We start from the raw sequence: 22,353 nt of genomic DNA, 5'->3' as shown, positions 1-22,353 counted from the left end.
CAGTGCTGACATACAGGGTGAGCCATGGCCAATACAAATATCTTTCCCAATGTGCTCTCTCCAGTCTAACCATCCTACCTGTTTGAACTGTTTTATATATTTTATCCACAAACTGCATATGAATGCAGAAATCTAGACATCAGATTGCAAATATCTTTGTCTGTTCAAGATTTTAGGTGTTTCGTTTTAGAGTTACATCTGGCGGAATTCAGTGGTCACTTCCAGTAGTGTTAAGGGGCAGAGCTAGGAGAAAGCCCTGAGCACAGGGCTTTGAAATATTAAATAGAGCTTTGAATATTAAATAGATGTTTGGGGCCTTTTATTATTTTTTTAGCAATTATGAAGTACTGTTAAAATGATCTTATAATAGATTTATCATGGAAGTACAATTAATTTGCAAGGTCTTACTTTTAAAAGTTATATTAGGGACTGGAGTGATAGCACAGCGGTAGGGCACTTGCCTAGCATGAGGTGGCCCAGGACGGACCTAGGTTCCGCCCTCAGCATCTCCTATTGTCCCAGGAACCTGCCAGGAATGATTTCTGAGCACAAAGCCAGCAGTAACTCCTGAGTGCTGCTGGGTGTGGCCCCAAACTCCCTCAAAAAATAAAAAAAATAAACCAGTTCCATTATTATTATTTTGTGTTTCATACATTGCCTAAAAGAGGCTAGAAAGTGAAGTAAAATTAATCTAGTCTTCACTATTATAGAATTCAATCTAGTACTAAGGACAGCATGCATATATAATTAAGAATATGAGGGGCCGGGAAGGTGGCGCTAAAGGTAAGGTGTCTACCTTGCAAGCGCTAGTGTAGGACGGACCGCGGTTCGATCCCCGGCGTCCCATATGGTCCCCCCAAGCCAGGGGCGATTTCTGAACGCATAGCCAGGAGTAACCCCTGAGAGTCAAAGGGGTGTGGCCCAAAATTTTTAGGGGCCGGAGAGATAGCATGGAGGTAAGGCGTTTGCCTTTCATGCAGGAGGTCATTGGTTCAAATCCCGGCGCCCCATATGGTCCTCCATGCCTGCCAGGAGCAATTTCTGAGCATGGAGCCAGGAATAATCCCTGAGCACTGCTGGGTGTGACCCAAAAACCACACACACACACACACACACACACACACACACACACACACACACACACACACACACACACACACACAAAGTCATTTTTGCAACAATCCTCAGAGACAATGAGAGGAGGGCTGGAACTTCCAGCTCACTTCATGAAGCTCACCACTAAGAGTGGTTAGTGCAGTTATAGAAATAACTACACTGAGAACTACCATAATCATGTGAATGAATGAGGGAACTGGAAAGCCTGTCTAGAGTACAGGTGGGGTTGGGGTGGGATGGAGGGAGATTTGGGACATTGGTGGTGGGAATGTTGCACTGGTGAAGGGGGGTGTTCTTTACATGACTGAAACCTAATCACAATCATATTTGTAATCAACATGTTTAAATAAAGAAAAAAAGAAAATAAAACAAACACTGTCATAACGAGCTAAAAAAAAAAAAGAAAGAAACTGGGTCAGTCCCTGTGCAAGGAAAATGCCCTATTTGCTGTACTATCTCTCTGGCCTCATCCCCCTTTCTTTTTTAAATTTGGGTAGGGGGGAGTTCGGCCAAATCTGGTGGCGCTCACAAGTTACTCCTGACTCTATGCTCAAAAAATTGCTCCTGGGGGGCCGGAGAGATAGCATGGAGGTAAGGCGTTTTTTGCCTTTCATGCAGAAGGTCATTGGTTCGAATCCCGGCGTCCCATACGGTCCCCCATGCCTGCCAGGAGCAATTTCTGAGCCTGGAGCCAGGAATAATCCCTGAGCACTGCCGGGTGTGACCCAAAAACCAAAAAAAAAAAAAAAAAGAATATGAGGGGTTGGAGCTATAGCACAGCGGGTATGGTATTTGCCTTGCATATGACTAACCTGAGTTTGATCCCTGGCATCCCACATGGTACCCTGAGTCTGCGAGAATTAATTTCGGAGCACAGAGCTAGGAGTAACCCTTCAGTGCCACTGGGTGTGACCCAACCACCCCTCAAAAAAGGAAAAATGAAATTGAGAGACAGCAGAGAATTAATGACTTTTTAAATTGATCTTAACAGTGGAATCTTCCCCCCAATAAACTTCTCTGTAGAAGCCCAAGAATAAACATTAAAAATTAATCATGTTGGGGCCAGAGCCGTGTCACAAGCTATAGGGTGTTTGTCTTGCACACGCTAACCTAGGATGAACCACGGTTTGATCCCCCAGTGTCCCATATGGTCCCCCAAGCCAGGAGCAATTTCTGAGAGCATAGCCAGGAGTAACCCCTAAGCGTCACCAGGTGTGGCTCAAAAACCAAAAAAAGAAAAATTAATCATGCCTACTTGAGTTCCTCCTCCTGTTTCTTGTGTTACAGCAGGGGTCTCAAACTCGTAGCTGTTTTGCAGCCCTCTGTACAACATTTTGTGGCCCTGCCCTAGAGGAATCTTTTTTTGTTTTGTTTTGTTTTAGTTGTTTGAGTCACACCCCCTAATGTTCAAGGCTTACTACTGACTTTGCACTTAAGGATCACCCCGACTGCCTCTTGCTGCCCCCAGGTAAATTGAGTTTGAGACCCCCCCTGTGTTACAGTTATTGGTATGGAAGTCAGAAATAAACCTGTGGCAAGAGGGCAATAAATCTGATCTGAGCCTTGACTCTGCTACTCTAGCTATTTGTCTTGGGTGTTTGATCCTAAACTTAGCTACTTACTCTATTTCATCTGTTAAATGATATTAATGCCTGTACTAATTAGTGATAAACTTTTTAGGAAAATGGCCTATTGTGTAATAGCTTTCAGTAAATGGTAGCTATTAGAGTTAAGTGTACATGATATAGAGAAACTGACATGGACACCTCTCTGTCAAAGAAAGCAAACTGGTCAGGCAGGGGTTCACGAGGTGGTGAAGCTTTGGTAGGGGAAAGGACACTCTGCTGGGGGAGAAGGGAGATAGGGTAGGGGAGAAAAGAAAAGAAGAAAGTGCAACATAGTGTTGGGGATCAGTGAGACCGAGGACTGTTATATACTCTAGCTCTTTGAGCCTTTTGAGCCATCTTTCTGGCCCTGACATATAGGTGAGGGGCAAGTCCCTCAGTTTAAAAAGCATTTTTAAATTTGTAAGGATGCTCCCAAACAATATCCGGGATTCTCAGGCCCACTCCTGGCAGTATTTGGTCACTGCAGCTGAAATGTTCTTTAGGCCTTAAGGAAGCTGCTCAGACCATGAAGTTACCACTGGGTGCTCAAGACTTTAGGTCTATTCCTGACCGTCTGGTGGGAGAGGCATGTAGTGATGGGTTTTGAACCCAGAACTTGATGCATGCAAAGTAACAGAATCTTATATTGAGGAATACTACCTTATACCTTCCTAGAAATAAAAGACCTCATATTTAATTGTAGGCAGTATTTTTAAACATTCCTTGAGTACGAGTCGAGGGCAGAGTGTGAATGTTTTGAGTTGGGGACTTTTGGCAATTCTTGGCCAATTGACCAACTGTTGAATACAAGGGCCTACTGATGCAATGTTGTGAAAGCGATAACTGTAGAGCTGGAGATGACCCGGGCCACCCCAGCAGTGTTTAGGAGGCCTCATTAGTAATATTTATGGTAGTGCCACCTCCTCCCAAAGAATAATATTTGATAAATGATTCATAAAGCTCAAATTAATAATTATAATTAACATATTCTACAGGAAAATATTATGTTTTTGGTTACTTTTTCCCTGGAGTGGCCTTTATTAGAAAATTTTACATGAGAAATAAGACAGCTACCAAAGAAACCTGAAGGAATACTATGAAAGGATAGGGCACTGTCCTCTCTGAAGATAGAGACCATCAGTAGGAATGGCATTAGATCTTTGGAAGTGGGGGTAATGAGACCGAAACACTTAGAAGTTGGAGACAGTACTGCCATTTATGTAGGCGTACATAAAAAATGTTCTTGTTTTTTGGGTCACACTCAGCAGTGCTCGGGTTGCTCCTTGCTCTGCACTCAAAAATCACTCCTGGCGGCTCAGGGGACCATATAGGGTGTCGGGAATTGAACCTTGGTCCATCCTGGGTCAGCTGCGTGCATGGCAAATGCCTTACTGCTGTGTTATCTCTGGCCCCCCAAAATGTTTTTAAAATAACTATTACTAGAAAGCATTATGCTAAGTGGTTCTTTTCCATTGTACCTGGAAAAACAAGTGTGTGTTACTAAAGGGCTAGTCTGGATAGGTAGTACAGTCAATCTGGGTATGATTCTCAGGGTTCCATATAGTCCAAGCTCTTCTAGGAGTAATTTTGGGGGAGGGGTTGCAGCCGCTGACACCCACCCCCCACCCCCGTGCTCAGGGGTCGCTCCTGGCAGGCTTGGGAGACCGTATGGGATGCTGGAAATCGAACCCAGATCCTTCCTGGGTCAGCCACATACAAGGCAAACTCCCTACTGCTGTGCTATCTCTCTGGCCCCTAGGAATAATTCTTAAGTGTAGAGCCAGGGGTAACCTTGGGCATTGCCAGGTGTGGCCCTTCAAACCAAGAACTTTAAAATAAGTAATAAAGAGCTGTTCTAATAGAGGTTTTAAAATTTTAGTTTAGAACTCTAGGGCTTAATTTCTGTAGATGGGAAAATGAATACAAAGATTGATTTAAGAAAATGAAGTTATTCTCAAGTGGGACAGTCATGGAGTCTCAGATGTGAGATTAATTTAGATCTGGGATATTACTCAGAATAAGCAGAGCATTGACTTCATAGATAGGCTTATTTTTGCACTGTTAAGTAATGCAGTCTTTTTTCTTTTTTCTTTTTTTTTTTAAGTTTTTGGGTTTTGGCTCACACTTGTGTCCTTCAGGGGTTACTCTTGGCTCTGTGCTCAAAATTGTTCCTGGCAGACTCAGGGGCCTATATCAGATGCTGGGAATTGACTCCTGGTCAGCCGCCTACAAGGTAAATTGCCCTACCTGCTGTGCTGTTGCTCCGGCCCCAAAAATGCAGTCTTTTTGCTCGGGTTACTCCTGGCTAAGCACTCAGAAATTGCCCCTGGCTTGGGGGGACCATATGGGATGCCAGGGGATCTAACCGGTGTCCTTCCTTGGCTAGCGCTTGCAAGGCAGATACCTTACCTCTAGCGCCACCTCACCGGCCCCAAAATGCAGTCTTTTTTTTTTTTCTTTATTTAAACATGTTGATTACAAATATGATTGTGATTAGGTTTCAGTCATGTAAAGAACACCCCCCTTCACCAGTGCAACATTCCCACCACCAATGTCCCAAATCTCCCTCCATCCCACCCCAACCCCACCTGTACTCTAGACAGGCTTTCCAGTTCCCTCATTCATTCACATGATTATGGTAGTTCTCAGTGTAGTTATTTCTATAACTGCACTAACCACTCTTAGTGGTGAGCTTCATGAAGTGAGCTGGAAGTTCCAGCCCTCCTCTCATTGTTTCTGAGGATTGTTGCAAAAATGACTTATTTTTCTTAAAACCCATAGATGAGTGAGACTATTCTGCTTCTCTCTCCCTCTGACTTATTTCACTCAGCATGATAGACTTCATGTACATCCATGTATAGGAAAATTTCATGACTTCATCTCTCCTGACGGCTGCATAATATTTCATTGTGTATATGTTTCTTTAGCCATTTCATCTGTTGAAGGACATCTTGGTTGTTTCCAGAGCCTGGCTATTGTGAATAGTGCTGCAATAAATACAGGTGTGAGGAAGGGATTTTTGTATTGTATTCTTGTGTTCCTAGGATATATCCCTAGGAGTGGAATAGCTGGGTCGAATGAGAGCTCAATCCCAATTTTTGGAGGGATCTCCATATCGCTTTCCATAGAGATTGGACTAGATGGTATTCCCACCAGCAGTGGATAAGAGTTCCTTTCTCTCCACATCCCTGCCAGCACTGATTGCTCTCATTCTTTGTGATGTGTGCCAATCTCTGTGGTGTGGGGTGGTATCTCATCGTTGTTTTGATTTGCATCTCTCTGATGATCAGTGATGAGGAGCATTTTTTCATGTGCCTTTTGGCCATTTGTATTTCTTTTTTATCAAAGTGTCTGTAAACACCCTCAAATAGCTAAAGCACTCTTAGGGAAAAGGAAAATGGAAGGCATTACTTTCCCCAACTTTAAACTGTACTACAAAGCAATAGGTATCAGAACAGTGTGGTATTGGAATAAAGACAGACCCTCAGTCCCGATCAGTGGAATAGGCTTGAGTTCTCAGACAATGTTCCTCAGACATACAATCACCTAATCTTTGACAAAGGAGCAAGAAATCCTAAGTGGAGCAGGGAAAACTTCTTCAACAAGTGGTGCTGGCAGAACTGGTTAGCCACTTGCAAAAAAGCGAGCATAGACCCCCAGTTAACATCATGTACGAAGGTAAAATCCAAATGGATTAAAGACCTTGATATCAGACCTGATTCCATAAGGTATGGAACAACATGTAGGTAAAACACTCCATGACATTGAGACAAAAGGCATCTTCAAGGAGGAAACTGCACTTTCCAAACAAGTGGAAGCAGATATAAACAGATGGGAATACATTAAGCTGAGAAGCTTCTGCACCTCAAAAGAAATAGTGCCCAGGATACAAGAGCTACCCACCGTGTGGGAGAAACTATTCACCCAATACCCATCAGATAAGGGGCTAATATCCAAAATATACAGGGCACTGATAGAACTTTACAAGAAAAAAAATCTAATCCCATCAAAAAATGGGAAGAAGAAATGAACAAAATGCAGTCTTAATAATTGTTTTACCTTCAATAATAGTTTTTAAGAATTTAAAGGAAATTGGGCCGGAACGATAGCCCAGCGGAGCGGTGGGTCGTTTGCCTCGCATGTGGCGAACTGGGAATCGATTCCCCGTATCCCATGTGGACCCCTGAGTTTGCCAGGAGTGTTTTTTGAGCACAGAGCTAGGACTAACCCCTGAGTACCATTGGGTTTGGCCCAAAAACCTAAGTAAGTAAATAAAAGGTTAAAAAAAAAAGAAACTAGAGAAAACTGGCATTAGTCTGAAATTGAGAAATTTGCAGACATACTCAGAATATCTACCTTTAATATTAGGACTATGCAAGTCAAAACACATGCATATTTTTGTTGTGTTACTGAAATTAGGATGAATTGGAAAGTGAAAACAATTTGAACATAGTGAAGGAAAAAATGCAAATACAGGTGAATAAAATCTTTACAGTGGGCAAGATCATATTTTGGTCTATAACTGCTTTTTTTTTTCATTTCTCAGAATTTGCAGAACATGCCATGTGGCACTACCCAGATTATCATACACATTTTCCACTACAATTGTAAGTGTAAAAATTAAGGAACTTTCATAAGAAAATTTTACATGTTCATTGGATTTAAGCTGGGGTTTGAGAGCCATAGAGATAGTACAATAGTGATTTTTGGTTTTGTTTGTTTTCTTATTTTGGGGCCATACCCGGCGTCCCTAAGGGATTATTCCTAAGGGGTTATTCCCGGCTCTGCACTCAAAAATTCCTCCTGAGATGCCGGAAACTGGACCCTGGTCCATCCTGCCTCTATGCTATTGCTCCCGCCCTAGATAACTGTTAAAGTGCTTGCCTTGCATGTGGCTTACTTAGGTTCTAACCGAAGCATCTCATAACCCCAATCACCTCCAGGAATGATTTCTGAGTGCAGAGCCAAGTGTAACCAGGTGCTCAGGTAAATGCAAAATAAATAATAATAAAAACAAGTAAAATGGGGCCGGGCGGTGGCGCTAAAGGTAAGATGCCTGCCTTGCCTGCGCTAACCTTGGACGGACCGCGGTTCCATCCCTCGGTGTCCCATATGGTCCCCCAAGCCAGGAGCAACTTCTGAGCACATAGCCAGGAGTAACCCCTGAGCGTTACTGGGTGTGGCCCAAAAACCAAAAAAAAAAAAAAAAAATAAGTAAAATGAAAATAAACCAAAATAAAATAAAGCTAGGATTTGAAAATACATTTGATGTTGAAAAATGATGGAAGTAGGTAATATGGTATTCATTTTTAGAATTACATACATGTTTTTCCACTTTAATAATTAAATCCTGTGAAGTAAATTTCACATTTAAATCAAATTTTATTTACAATTGAGAAAAATTGATCATATGAAGTAATGGATTTAAAGTGTGTATAGGGGCCAGAGTGATAGTGCAGTGGTAGGGCATTTGCCTTGGACATGGCTAACCCAGGACGGATCCCCCAGCATCCCACATGGTCCCCCAAACCAGGCGCAATTTCTGAGTGCATAGCCAGGAATAATCCCTGAGTGTCACCAGATGTGGTTCAAAACCAAAAAAATTAGTGTGTACAAACACAGCCTTTTAAGTTATATAACTACGATGCTGAATCATACTATGCCATACAGATATGTATATATCTCTTTCATAGTTTTATAAGTATGAGGTCCTGGGTTTAACTCTGGTATTGCAAAATATAAGGGTCAGCCCTGTTTGTTTGCCACTGTTTTTGCAAACCCAGATGAGTTTTGCATCATGGTCATTCTCCCATCCCAGGTGTCATACCTGGTGGGAGAGGGTGGGTGAGAACAAATTGAACTCTTCCAGTAAGTGGATGCTGATTGGGATGTTAGCTAAAGTTGCTCTCCAGAACAGGTGGGGTCTAGACCTAGGCTCTGAGGGAGCAGTATTTCTATGCTAACAAGTCAGGAGTCATCCATGAGACACTGCAGCAGATGAAGGCTAGTTTGTAGGAGCAGGAGAGATGACAGTAAGACTGCCACCTGGTATGACCAGTGGTTCAATCACTCAGGAAAACCTCCCTGATTAAGATGCTTGTGCTAAGGCCCCAGTATGTGCCCACAAGATGGACAAAGAGAGTCAAAGATTTGACTCAGGTCCATAAAAAGAGGGAGAAATGTTGGGACATGAGTTCTGAACAAGGTTGGATGTCATTTTGTAAAGGCCACCTGGCAGGCTGCTTCTCGGTTCTGAGCAGGAAGAGATGCCTGTTTCCATTGACACTGCCCCAAACTACCTGGCCATACTAGGTAGCCTATCAGGGAAGAAAGGGTGCAGTAGGAAGGTACCCCTAAACAATAGCCAAACATTTTAAAGATCATCAGAGAGCTGGAACCTACCTATATCCTTTATATAATCTTCTTCATGACCTTGTCTGGGGCTTATCTCCTTTGGAAGATGGCTGTGGCTGGTCAGTGTGGGGGCCTTTTGGGCAGACACATTAGTATTAAGCTTTATTCCAGTAAAAAAAAAAAAAAAAGATAACTCTAATACACAGGACTCTGAGTTTGTTCTTTTACACTACATAGCCCTCCCTTAGCACTACTATTACTACTAAGTGTGACCTGGTGGCCTCCAGCAATGCTGCATTGCCAGGGCTGAGCTCTGATTCATCAAGCCTACACAGCATGACTATTGGGGAACAGGCTTTTGGACCCCCTGGCTGCTGCTTAGAGGATCCACCAATGAAATAATTATAAAGAAATTATAAAGAAAAACATTATTAGAAAGGAAAATAGTGATGTGATTAAAGTGTGTGTGTGTGTGTGTCTGTGTCTGTGTGTGTGTATTTGTGTGTGCATGTGTTGTTGGATGGTCTGCTCTTTAAACCTTGAATTGTGTAGTTCAGTTTTAGGCCAAACCTGGTGATGCTCCATATCTACTCCTGGCTTAGTGCTTGGAGGACTGACTATAAAGTGCTGGGGGTTAACTCAGCCACCTGTATTCAAAGCATTCTCCAGTCCATTACTTTCCTTCTTGGTTTGATTTTTTTTTTTTAATATATATTGAGGTCAAAGTTGTAGCTTTAATGGTGTAATATATTTTTTTAATGGATCCCTGAACCAAAACCAAAACACAATAAAAACAATCTTAGTTTTTTAAATCAAATTAATATCTTGGTTTATTAAATGTAGTTTATGTATTATTAAAATCAGGGTTTCATTTATGCAGTTTATATGCAGCTTATATACTATACTACTGACCTGCATATCTGACACCAAAATAAACTAGTTTTGTTCCTTTTTATCACTTTTTTTAAAAATGAGCAATAGCGGGCCGGGCGGTGGCGCCGAAGGTAAGGTGCCTGCCTTGCCTGCGCTAGCCTTGGACGGACCGCGGTTCGATCCCCCGGTGTCCCATATGGTCCCCCAAGCCAGGAGCAACTTCTGAGCGCATAGCCAGGAGTAACCCCTGAGCGTTACCGGGTGTGGCCCAACCCCCCCCCCAAAAAAAATGAGCAATAGCACAGTGGTTAGGGCAATCGCCTTGCACATGGCCAATGGGGTTCAATCCCTGGCATTCCATAAAGTCCCCCAGAGAAGTCACAGATTAACAAAGTATCTTCTGATCCACCAATAACTTTGAGAAGAATCTAATAAGAATCTAATAATAGTATGAAGCACATAGTTTATTGAGAAACAAAATACTTAATTAGGAGACATTAAGTAGTTAGAAAAAGTACCTACAGCAGGTAGGCCTCTTGTCTTGCACAAGGCTGACTGGGGTTCATTCCCAGTACCCCTATTGTCCCCCAAGCCCATCAGAGCCAGGAGATGTGTGACTGACCTGGGTTCTACCTCCAGCATCTCATATAGTCCCCTGAGCCTACCAGGAATGATCTGAGCACAGAGCCAGGAGTAACCCCTGAGTGCTACCAGGTGTGGCCGAACCCCCTCCCCCCAATAAATATAGGGGGGAGGTGCAGAGAGTTAGTATAGGGAGAGGGCCCTTGCTTTGAAACACAGTCAACCCAGTTTTGATCCCCAGACTCCCTCATCTACCCATTCCTGCCAGGAGTAGGCCCTGAGTACCGCTGGGTATAACCCAAAAAGCAAAAACAAGAAAACTATAGGGGAGACAATATGCTTCTGTGCTTCGATATTCTGCCATGCTAGTGATCTAACCAGGGTCACCTGGATACAAGGCAAGCACTTTTTTTTTTTTTTTTTTTTTGGTTTTTTTTTTTTTTGGTTTTTTTTGGGGCCACACCCGGCAATGCTCTGGGGTTACTCCTGGCTGTCTGCTCAGAAATAGCTCCTGGCAGGCACGGGGGATTTGAACCAACCACCTTTGGTCCTGGATCGGCTGCTTGCAAGGCAAACACCACTGTGCTATCTCTCCGGGCCCAAGGCAAGCACTTTTAACTTCTGTCCTGGTTCTTACTTACTGGAAGAAATTGTAGCAGTTTTTGGGTCACACCCGGCAGTGCTCAGGGGTTACTTCTGGCTCTGCATTCAGAAATCGCTCCTGGCAGCTCAGGGAACCTTATGGGATACCGGGATTCAAACCACCATCCATCTTGCGTGCAAGGCAAACGTCCTACTGCTGTGCTATCTCTGGCCCCATGATTCTTTCTTTTGGTTTTTGGGCCACACCCGTTTGACGCTCTGGGGTTACTCCTGGCTACGCGCTCAGAAATCGCCCCTGGCTTGGGGGGACCATATGGAACGCGGGGGGACCTGGCTTTCTCCTGGGCCCTCTGTTCAAACCCCCCCACCCCCGTTCATCTTGCTGTGAATTCATGGTTTATCTTTTTGGGGGTGAAGGGGTGTTTGGGCCACATCTGGTGATGCTTGGGATGGGGATTATTTCTGACTGCACACAGTAATTATTCCTGACAGAGCTAGGGAACCATATGGGATGCCAGTGATGAAACTTGGGTTGGCTGTGTACAAGGCAAGATCCCCACTGGGTGCTCTGGCTTTGGCCCCACTTTTTTTTATATGTATATATTTAAAGAAAATGTATCACATAGTTGACATAACTGATCATAATACATTTGTTTCAAGGTAAGGGAAAGCAAAATTACTGAAGAAATGCAAAGAAAAAAATATAAAATGGAAGAGATGAAAAAAGAAGAGAATGCTCAGTAGCAACTATATTTGTGGAAGTTATTGTATCTCCAATAAAGTCAATACAGTAGCAGAAGGCTTAGTAAGCTCTTTATTTTTATTTTTAAAGATAAGAGATTAAGGGACCTGCGAGGTGGCGCTAGAGGTAAGGTGTCTGTCTGCCTTGCAAGCGCTAGCCAAGGAAGGACTGGGGCTCAATCCCCTGGCATCCCATATGGTCCCCCCAAGCCAGGGGCAATTTCTGAGCGCTTACCCAGGAATAACCCCTGAGCATTCAAATGGGTATGGCCCGAGAAACCAAAAAAAAATAATAATAATAATAAGAGATTAAAAATACAATAAAATGTGTGTATGTTAGTTGTTTGCATAGGCACAGTAAAGTTTGGGGAAAATAGAAAGGAAAAACTTTTTGGTTTTTGATTTTTGGGTCACACCCGGTAGCGCTCAGGGGTTATTGTTGGCTCTATGCTCAGAAATCACTCCTGGCAGGCTTGGGGGACCATATGGGATGCCGGGATTCAAACCACAATCCTTCTGCATGCAAGGCAAACGCCCTACCTCCATGCTATCTCTCCAGCCCCAGTTTAAAATACATTTTTTGTTTTGGTTTTTGGGCCACACCCGGCGGTACTAGGGGGTTACTCCTGACTATCTGCTCAGAAATGGCTCCTGGCAGGCACCAGGGACCATATGGGGTGCCGGGATTCAAACCACAATCCTTCTGCATGCAAGGCAAACGCCCTACCTCCATGCTATCTCTCCAGCCCCAGTTTAAAATACATTTTTTGTTTTGGTTTTTGGGCCACACCCGGCGGTACTAGGGGGTTACTCCTGACTATCTGCTCAGAAATGGCTCCTGGCAGGCACCAGGGACCATATGGGATGCCGGGATTCGAACCAACCACCTTAGGTCTTGGGTCGGTTGCTTGCAAGGCAAATGCCACTGTGCTATCTCTCCGGCCCCTAAAATACTTCTGTTTTTTGTTTTGTTTTTGGGCCACACCTGGCTGTCTGCTCAGAAATAGCTCCTGGCAGGCACGGGGGACCATATGGGACACCGGGATTCGAACCAACCACCTTTGGTCCTGGATCGGCTGCTTCAAGGCAAACGCCGCTGTGCTATCTCTCCGGGCCCAATACTTTTAATGATGGTTTCATGCATCCATTATCCCAACACTACAACCATCACTAGAGTACCCATTTCTCTTTACCAAGGTCCGAAAGTTTCCTCCTTTTCAGTAACGCTCCCATACGATTGAGCAAAGTTTTTGAACTAACTCTTCAGTTCTGTTGCTTTTGGTCATTTATTGCTTTCTTACTGTTTATCTTTAAATTTCACATATGAGAGATCATTCTGTAACTATCCCTTTCTTCTGATTGCATGAGTCGTCTTTAAATAGCTTATTTTTTTCCCCAGGCCAGAGAGCTCTACACATGTAGCTAACCCTCATTCTTGGCACTGTGAGGAGTCAACCAAGAGTACATGCAACCAGGTGTGACCCAAAGACAGAAACAAAATTTCTTTTTTTTTTTTTTTTAAGAGAGGGTAGAGTCAGACTCAGCAGTTATTGGGAGTCATTCATGACTTGGTGCTTGGAGATCATTTTCGTGCTAGGAATTGAACTGTAAAGGCATGCATTCTGGCCGTTTGAGCCATCCCCCACAACCTCCATAAGTCACCTAATCGATATTGCTGACTTAAGTACTAAAGCTGATAAGCAATTAGTCTTTTTTGGGGGGGGGTTGGTTTTTGGGCCACATTCAGCAGTGCTCAGGAGTTACACCATTTATTTACTCCTGGGAGGCTTGTGGGACCATATGGGAAGCCAGGTATCAAACCCTGTTTGGCTGCATGCAAGGCATATGTCCTATGCTGTGCTATCACTCTAGCCCCAGTAAATCTTTTCCTTATTATGGTTAAAAGTAAATTTTCTTTCTTTTTTTTTTTTTTTTGGTTTTTGGGCCACACCCGTTTGACACTCAGGGGTTACTCCTGGCTATGTGCTCAGAAATCGCCCCTGGCTTGGGGGGGACCATATGGGACGCCGGGGGATCGAACCGCGGTCCTTCCTTGGCTAGCGCTTGCAAGGCAGACACCTTAACCTCCAGCGCCACCTACCCGGCCCCTAAAAGTAAATTTTCTTCAGAGTGGTCTTGTTTGGCAGCTTTCTATTAGAATGACTTGTTAGAAATTTCATAGACATTCTGGAATCAACATATCAAAAATGAAATGAGTCATTTTTCCTTTGCTTCTTCAAAAGTTTTCTTTCTTCTCAACATAGCCAGGAAGGAATTTCCTAAAATTATCCTTAACTACTTTCTCTTGCTTTCTATGCACATCTAGTCACTAATTGTAAAATTGGTTGTTAAAATTTATTTATTTCTCTTATTGCTTCTGTTTAAGTATTTCATCATCTTATTAATTAATTTTGGTTTTTGGGTCACACCGGCAGCACTCAGGGGTTACTCCTGGCTCTGCGCTCAGAAATCACTCCTGGCAGGCTTGGGGGACCACATGGGATGCCGGGATTCGATCCACCATCCTTCTGTCTGCAAGGCAAACACCCTACCTCCATGCTATCTCTCCAGCCCCCTTAATATTATTATTATTATTATTACTACTCCTTTCGAGTCTCTTTCAGATTTTCTGATATTTTTCACCTTCTGCCCTCCTTTCTTTGTGGTCAGAAAATCATGCTTAGATCATACTTAGACCTCCTTGCAGAGCATGTGCTCCATCCTGTTGATGTTGTTTCTCTTTTCGACTTTTTTTGGTCACTAAATTAAATGATAAATTTATACTAAGAGCTTCCCATTGTCCAATAGATAGTCAAGACTGAGATTGTTTTGTGATCTGTTTGCTTTACCATCCTTCACTTCATCCAGGATTATCATTACTCTGGGTTGTTGTCACACTTTTCACAGATTCTTTTGTTTTTTTTGTTTTGGGACCACACACAGTGGTGATCAGGGGTTACTCATGACTGTATTTGGAACATATTGGATGCTGGGGATTGTTGGCTGTGTGTCAGGCAAATCTACCCTATCTGTTGTATTATCTCTTCGGCCCCATCACACAGTTTCTGTTGCCTGTAAAACTTTATGAATGTTAAGAGTAAGTTTCTTCTCTGTTTTTGATTTGATTTGGATTTGGGGGCCACCCCACCACTACGTTACTTCAGTCTCTGTACTCAGGAATCACCTCTGTTGGTTCTCTGGGACTGTACGGGATGCTGAGGATCAAACCTGTGTCGACCTCATAGAGGGCACACTAACCGCTATCTCTCCAGTCCATTCTTTTTTCTCTTTAAATGTGTTTTCTACATCAGATTCTGTATTTGTTGAACAGTGGCTTAGTTTCTTCAGTACACTAGTTTATATTCTGTGCTTTTCTCGTGTCTTGTGCTTGTTTTGTTTGTAGAGTCAGGGATTAAACCTGAATACCTCACAGAGCTATATATCGGGCTCTCTGTTAAGTTTTATCATTATTGTGCCATTTTAATGTTCCAGTACTTTTAAAAAAAGTGAAACAAGATAGTGTTTATTGATCAAAACTTGGGAAGATGTGAACAGGGGAGAAGGAAAGGACTAATACATTCAAGGGAAAATACGGGCTTGAAGATGAAGGCTTTTGGAGAGCAGGTGCACCATTAACTCTTCAAGAGTTAATTGAATTCTTTACCCTTAGAGACTGTTCTTCCATTTAAACAGGAATTTTTGCCACAGACTACTTTGAGTTGCTTCTGTCAATGAATTATCCTTGTCTCAGATAAGTTTGGAAAGCTCTGATTTAGACAAACAGGTAATGGTGACAGCACCACCAGGAATAAGCCCTGAGCACTGATGAGTGTGACCCCCCAAAAAAAAACCAAATCAAAACAAAACAAAACAAGATAGGGCTGGAAAGATAGTTCAGTCGTCTGGGCCTCATGCTTTGTATACAAGAAGAGTCTTTGGCACTCTCCCATCCTTAAAAGAGGAGCAGGATTAGCTCCTGAGTAATGCCAGGCTTGGCCCCAACCCAAACTAAATAAAAGCATCAGGTAAATCTTTGTTCATCTTTATTAAAATTGTGGTAGAGGCCCGGAGAGATAGCACAGCAGTGTTTGCCCTGCAAGCAGCTGATCCAGGACCAAAGGTGGTTGGTTCGAATCCCGGTGTCCCATATGGTCCCCCGTGCCTGCCAGGAGCTATTTCTGAGCAGACAGCCAGGAGTAACCCCTGAGCAACGCTGGGTGTGGCCCAAACAACAACAACAAAAAAAATTGTGGTAGAAAAGGTTTTCCTTGAACTCAACAGCTGTCACTAGGAACATCTTACTTTGGCGGGGAAGGGAATTGGACTGAAGGCCACTTAAGAGCTATGTTGTGCTGGGATTGAATTGGGATCAGCTGGTATACTATCTCTGTTTTAGAGCACATGCTGCTCGCTCTTTTTTTTTTTTTTTTTTATAAATATGGAACGCTTCATGAATTTGCGTGTCATCCTTGCGCAGGGGCCATGCTAATCTTCTCTGTATCCTTCCAATTTTAGTATATGTGCTGCCGAAGCTATCACTGCTCGCTCATGTTTTAAACCAGGGTTTGGTCTGTTCTTTATGCTTTAGCTAGCTTATTCAACACTATATGTCCCAGTGCCTAGAATAAATAATGTCAGGCCTATGATTAAAAAGGCATTTAAAAATTGGTCTGGGCCCGGAAGGTGGCGCTTGAGGTAAGGTGTCTGCCTTGCAAGCGCTAAGGTAGGACAGACAACGGTCCTATCCCCTGGCGTCCCATATGGTACCCCCAAGCCAGGGACGATTTCTGAGCGCATAGCCAGAAGTAACCCCTGAGCGTCAAACGGGTGTGGCCCAAAAACCAAAACAAAAAGAAATTGGTCTGTTTCCTTTGTTTGTGGTATGTATATTTTTTTAAAAAGAAAATAAGATTTGTTGGGGCCAGAGCAAGTAGGATGTTTGCTTTGCACGTGTCCAACCCAGTTCATTTCCTGGCATTCCATATGCCCTGAGCCCTGCCAGGAGTAATTTCTGAGCACAGAGCTAGAAGTAACCCCTGAGTGCTGCTGGCTGTGTCCCAAAAGCCAAAAATTAAAAAAATTTAAAAAAAGAAAAAGAAAAAAAGTTGTTACAATTGTGAGGCTACATTAAATGTAGTGCTATGGGAGTGTTGGGGATAGTTCAACTCATGACTTCCCTAGTCTACAGTTTTTTGGGGTTTTTTTTGAGGGGGCCACACACATTTGATGCTCAGGTGTTACTCCTGGCTAAGCGTTCAGAAATTGCCCCTGGCTTGGGGGGACCATATGGGACGCCCAGGGATTGAACCGCGGTCCTTTCTTGGCTAGCGCTTGCAAGGCAGACACCTTACCTCTAGCGCCACCTCACTGGCCCCCCCTAGTCTACATTTTGAAAAAGATTATATATTTCTAAAAATGCACTGTGGATTCTGTTATTTAAATGGGATAAACAAAACTAAACATTTTTCTTTATGAAAAATAGATTCTGTTTTGGTTTTTAGAGGGAGCTTCCCAGCATTGCCAAGGAATGAACCCAGGACCTTGTGCAGATATCCTGGTCATGTGCTCGTCTGTCCTATATATGTAGCCCTGTATTATATAGTACATAGAATAATGCATTTGCCTTGCATGTGGCCAGCTCAGGTTCAATTCCCGCCATCCCATATGGTTCCCTAAGCACCACCCGGAGAGATTCCTGATTCCAGGAGGAACCCCTGAGTATTGCTGGTTCAAGCCCCCTCCAAGAAAATTCTTAGGGCTGGGTAGTATAGCAGGCAGGACACTTGCCTTGTACACTCAGATTTGATCTCAGCTTTTTTCTTTTTTTGTTTCTGTTTTTTTTGGGGGGCACATGCCACTGTTCAGGGGTTACTCCTGGCTATGAGCTCAGAAAACGCTTCTGGCTCGGGGAACCATATGGGACGCTGGGTATCAAACCCAGGTCCGTTCTGGGTCAGGCGCGTGTAAGGTAAACGCCCTGCTGCTGTGCTATCAGTTTTTGTTGTTGATTTTTTTGAGCCACACCCTGTGGTGCGCAGGGATTACTCCTGGCTCTGCTCAGAAATCCACTCTTGGCAGGCTGGGGACCATATGGGATGCTGGGAATCGAACTCAGGTCTGTTTCTAGTCAGCTGCTTGCCACTGTGCTATCATTCCGGCCCCTGATCTCAGCATTTTTTTTTTGTTTTTGTTTTTGTTTTTTTCGGGCCACACCCATTAGATGCTCAGGGGTTACTCCTGGCTATGCGCTCAGAAATCGCCCCTAGCTTGTGGGGACCATATGGGACACCGGGGGATCGAACCGAGGTCCGGTTGGTCCTATGCTAGCGCTTGCAAGGCAGACACCTTACCTCTAGCGCCACCTTCCCGGCCCCCCTGATCTCAGCATTTTATATGGTTCTCTAAGCCCTGAGCATTGCCCCCCCCCCCAATTTCTCTTTTACCTGCATTCTTTTTTTTTTTTTAGTTTTTGGGTCACACCCAGCGGTGCTCAGGGGTTACTCCTGGCTGGCTGTCTGCTCAGAAATAGCTCCTGGCAGGCACGGGGGACCATATGGGACACCGGGATTCGAACCAACCACCTTTGGTCCTGGATCGGCTGCTTGCAGGGCAAACGCTGCTGTGCTATCTCTCCGGGCCCCCTTACCTGCATTCTTAATGAGCTCGATGTGAAGCCATCCCTTCATATCCTCCAGCATCCTATATAGCAAATTTTAAAATGTGATTTTTAGCAATTGTATTTCTATTAAAATACTTTAACATAATTTTACGTTTATTTTTAAAGTGTGTTAGAAACATCTATGACTTACTGTTATCAGTAAACCTCATCTTTGAAAGTGCATAATAAATTTAGTTCTTTAAATTCTAAATGAAAGAAATAATCTTTTTTTTTTTTCTTTATTGTTCCTTAGGTGGAATGAACCTTACTTGTTGAGTATCACCTGGCTACCAGTTTGAATTCACTTGTGAAAGAATCACTTCTTTCTGCTTGGAAGCCACTCAGTGGCACATTAATTATAAATCCAGGAATCACAACGTGTTTTTGATTTCACAAGGAGGGACATACCACTATATCAAATAAGCTTAACATTGCAGCCAAAATGGTGCTGTCCCAAAGACAACGAGATGAACTGTAAGTTTCTGTTTTGTTCGTTAATGTTCTCTTAATAAATACTAATACGATAAAAATTTATCTGTGACATACTTATCCTAAAATTACGGCTATTATTATGTATATATGTTTGATAGTTTGGTCTGATTTTTGGATTTGCTTTTGTTTAATTTTAAGCTTGTCTTAAATAGGTAAACATGGGTACCTCCAAGATATTCTGAATTATTTTAGCTTAAAGTCCATGTATTAGGAAAGCAAAATATTTTATGAGATGGCTAAACCCTTTTCTTTGCCTTATGTGGTGAATTTATCTTTTATTATCCGGTATCTACTCTAGTATTTTAATTGTATAAAGTGACTAGCAATGTTTAATGCAAATTATTAATGAGAGGCATAAAATTATTCCACCATTGCTATTCCATATTGCAACATTCTGTGTTGGGGGAGCCATCGCCAGGAGTATTAGGGGACTACTACTGACTGGTTAGGAGTGACATCTGGCTCTGCTCAGGGATTTTGTATATTGTTCTGGAGATTTAATCTGTGGTTAGTGGTACGTAAGGCAAGCACCTTAACTCCATACTGTCAGAATTTCCAAATAAGGAAATATAATCCAAAGAAAACAATTAATGAGCTAGAAATTATAATTTAGTTTTTTAAAACTAGCTTAGGGGGGCGGAGAGATAGCATGGAGGTAACTCGTTTGCCTTGCATGCAGAAGGACAGTGGCTCGAATCCCAGCATCCCATATGGTCCCCTGAGCGCTGCTGGGTGTGATGCAAAGAAACAAAAAAAACCCTAGCGTTTGAAAAGACCCATAAGCTAATTATTTTTTTTTTTTTTTTTTTTTTTTTTTTGGTTTTTGGGCCACACCCGGTGACGCTCAGGGGTTACTCCTGGCTATGCGCTCAGAAGTCGCTCCTGGCTTGGGGGACCATATGGGACGCCGGGGGGATCGAACCTCGGTCCGTCCTAGGCTAGCGCAGGCAAGGCAGGCACCTTACCTCTAGTGCCACCACCCGGCCCCAAATGTATACCCATGATTTTCTTCTTTTTTTTTTTTTTTTTTTTTTGGATTTTTTGGGTCACACCCGGCAGCGCTCAGGGGTTTTTCCTGGCTCCAGGCTCAGAAATTGCTCCTGGCAGGCACGGGGGACCATATGGGGCGCCGGGATTCGAACCGATGACCTCCTGCATGAAAGGCAAACGCCTTACCTCCATGCTATCTCTCCGGCCCCCATAAGCTAATTATTAAGGAGAAAAAACATTAGCAATACAATAATAAGAAAGGCAAAGTAAAATGAACTTAGTTCATTCTTAAATTATGTAATTTGGAGGGGGCACACCTGGTGACACTCAGGAGTTATTCCTGGCTATGCGCTCAGAAATTGCTCCTGGCTTGGGGGACCATATGGGATGCCGGGGATTGAACTGCGGTCCATCTTAGGCTAGTGTGGACAAGGCAAACACCTTACCACTTGCGCCACCGCTTCAGCCCCAAAATTATGAAAATATTTTATATGAAAATGTAAATAACTTGTACTGGAGAGATAGTGCATGTCAACCCAGGTTCAATTCCTGACATCCCATTTGGTCTCCTGAGCACTGCCACATGTAGCCCTTAGCACCACAAGGTATGGCAAAATGTATATAAATAATAAATCAATTAAAAAATTGGGAACAGCAGAATAGTTCAGTGGTACAGCACCATACCTTGTATATGTGAGACTGTATTTACTTTCTACCACCAATAAATAAAGCAAAACAAGGGCTGAAGAGATAGTATAGGGATCAGTTACTTTCACTGGCTCAGCCATGTTTGATCCCAGGCACTGAATTTTGTTCCCAGAGCATTACCAGGAGTTATCCCTGAACATTCAGCCAGGGTTAATTTCTAAACGTAGAGCCAGCAGTTGCTGAATGCCACCAGTTGGGGTATGGGCCAAAACAAACTAAAACTTTTTTTTTTTTTGTATTTTGTAATTTGGGTCACACCCAGCTTTGCTCAGGCTACTCCTGGCTCTACATTCAGAAATCACTCCTGGCAGGCTCGGGAAACCATATGGAATGCCGGGGTTTGAACCACCATCCTTCTGCATGCAAGGCAAATGCCCCACATCCATGCTATTTCTCTGGCCCCAAATTACTATCTTTTTTTTTTTTTTTTTTTTTTTTTTTGTAGTAGGGCCACACCTGCCAGTGCTCAGGGCTCTCTGCTGGCTCTCCTGGCTCTCTGCTCAAAAATCACTCCTGGCAGGCACTGGGGACTATATGGGATGCCGGGATTCGAATCACTATTGGTCCTGGGCCCTACCGTTGTGCTATCTCTCCAGCCCCCCAAAACATTTTAATGAATTTTCTTTAAAGTAAGAAACCCAAGTATTATGCTATACATTCTCTGACTAATGAGTTACAAAAGAGAAGTTTTATAGTAGTCTAATACTACTCTATGTTTTTCTGCCTCGTTGTATGCTTTTATTACATATTTGTGTCACACAGTACTTTGCTCAGGGCTTACTCCTGGCTCTGTCTCAAGGGTCGCCTTTGTAGCATTTTGAGACCATATGCAATGCCAGGGATTGAGTCCAGCTCAGCTACATGCAAGTAGAACCTGCTCTATTTTGGGAATTCTTTTCTAATTTTCTGCTACTTCCTAGACTTACTTTTCTTTACTGAAGTGTTTTCCTCTCATTTTATTTACTTTGGTTTTCCTTGTGTTCTCTAAAACAGTTTGCAGGAGTGCCAAGAGTCTTCCTTCGTGTTTATTATCATTAGGTTGATTCTGTTTGTGATTGAACTGGGCTGAGGATATGCTTTAAAGTGTTAGAGCACTTGCTTAGCATGTGTGAGGGCCTTAGTTCAATACCAGACCTCACATCTCCCCCATTAGCATTGCTAGCTATATTATATGGCCTCAATTAAAAAAAAAATGAGGACTGAACTAGAACTGTTTGACATTGAAGGACCAGAAAGATGGTACAGCTGGTAGGACACTTGCCTTAATGCTGAGAAATCGTGTTCAATCCTGGCATCCCATATTTTCTCTTGAGTCCTGCCAGGAGTGATCCCTTAGCACAGAGCTAAGAGTAAGCCCAGAGTATTGCCAGCAGTGATCCAAAAACAAAACAAAAGGTAAGGTGCCTGCCTTACCTTCGCTAGCCTAGGACGGACCGCAGTTCGATCCCCCGGCGTCCCATATGGTCTCCCAAGCCAGGAGCGACTTCTGAGCGCATAGCCAAAAAAAAAAAAAAAAGATCTTAGAGAATTTTTGGGGCCGGGCGGTGGCGCTAAAGGTAAGGTGCCTGCCTTGCCTGCGCTAACCTTGGACGGACCGCGGTTCGATCCCCCGGTGTCCCATATGGTCCC

General features: G+C 43.3%; 1 protein-coding gene and 1 non-coding gene across 2 annotated transcripts in view; one reads left to right on the top strand and one right to left on the bottom strand.

Moving 5' to 3' along the window:
- Window positions 1-7,269: 7,269 nt before the first annotated feature.
- The window catches only part of PAFAH1B1 (platelet activating factor acetylhydrolase 1b regulatory subunit 1), a 54,517-nt gene continuing 39,433 nt past the window's right edge, over window positions 7,270-22,353 (top strand). The window contains exons 1-2 of the mRNA XM_049782528.1: window positions 7,270-7,330; window positions 18,788-19,008. Of these exons, the coding sequence (XP_049638485.1) occupies window positions 18,977-19,008 (32 nt within the window). The 5' untranslated portion in view covers window positions 7,270-7,330; window positions 18,788-18,976. The remainder of the gene's footprint in view (window positions 7,331-18,787; window positions 19,009-22,353) is intronic.
- On the bottom strand, window positions 16,309-16,415 carry LOC126024956 (U6 spliceosomal RNA). The gene has a single exon (XR_007501026.1). It is a non-coding gene; the product is annotated as a U6 spliceosomal RNA (small nuclear RNA).

The sequence above is a fragment of the Suncus etruscus genome, chromosome 1 (assembly GCF_024139225.1).
Source record: "Suncus etruscus isolate mSunEtr1 chromosome 1, mSunEtr1.pri.cur, whole genome shotgun sequence".
In the NCBI taxonomy this organism is placed as follows: Eukaryota; Metazoa; Chordata; class Mammalia; order Eulipotyphla; family Soricidae; genus Suncus; species Suncus etruscus.
Note: the sequence above shows the minus strand (reverse complement) of the source record. Positions and strands in the feature narration are given on the sequence as shown.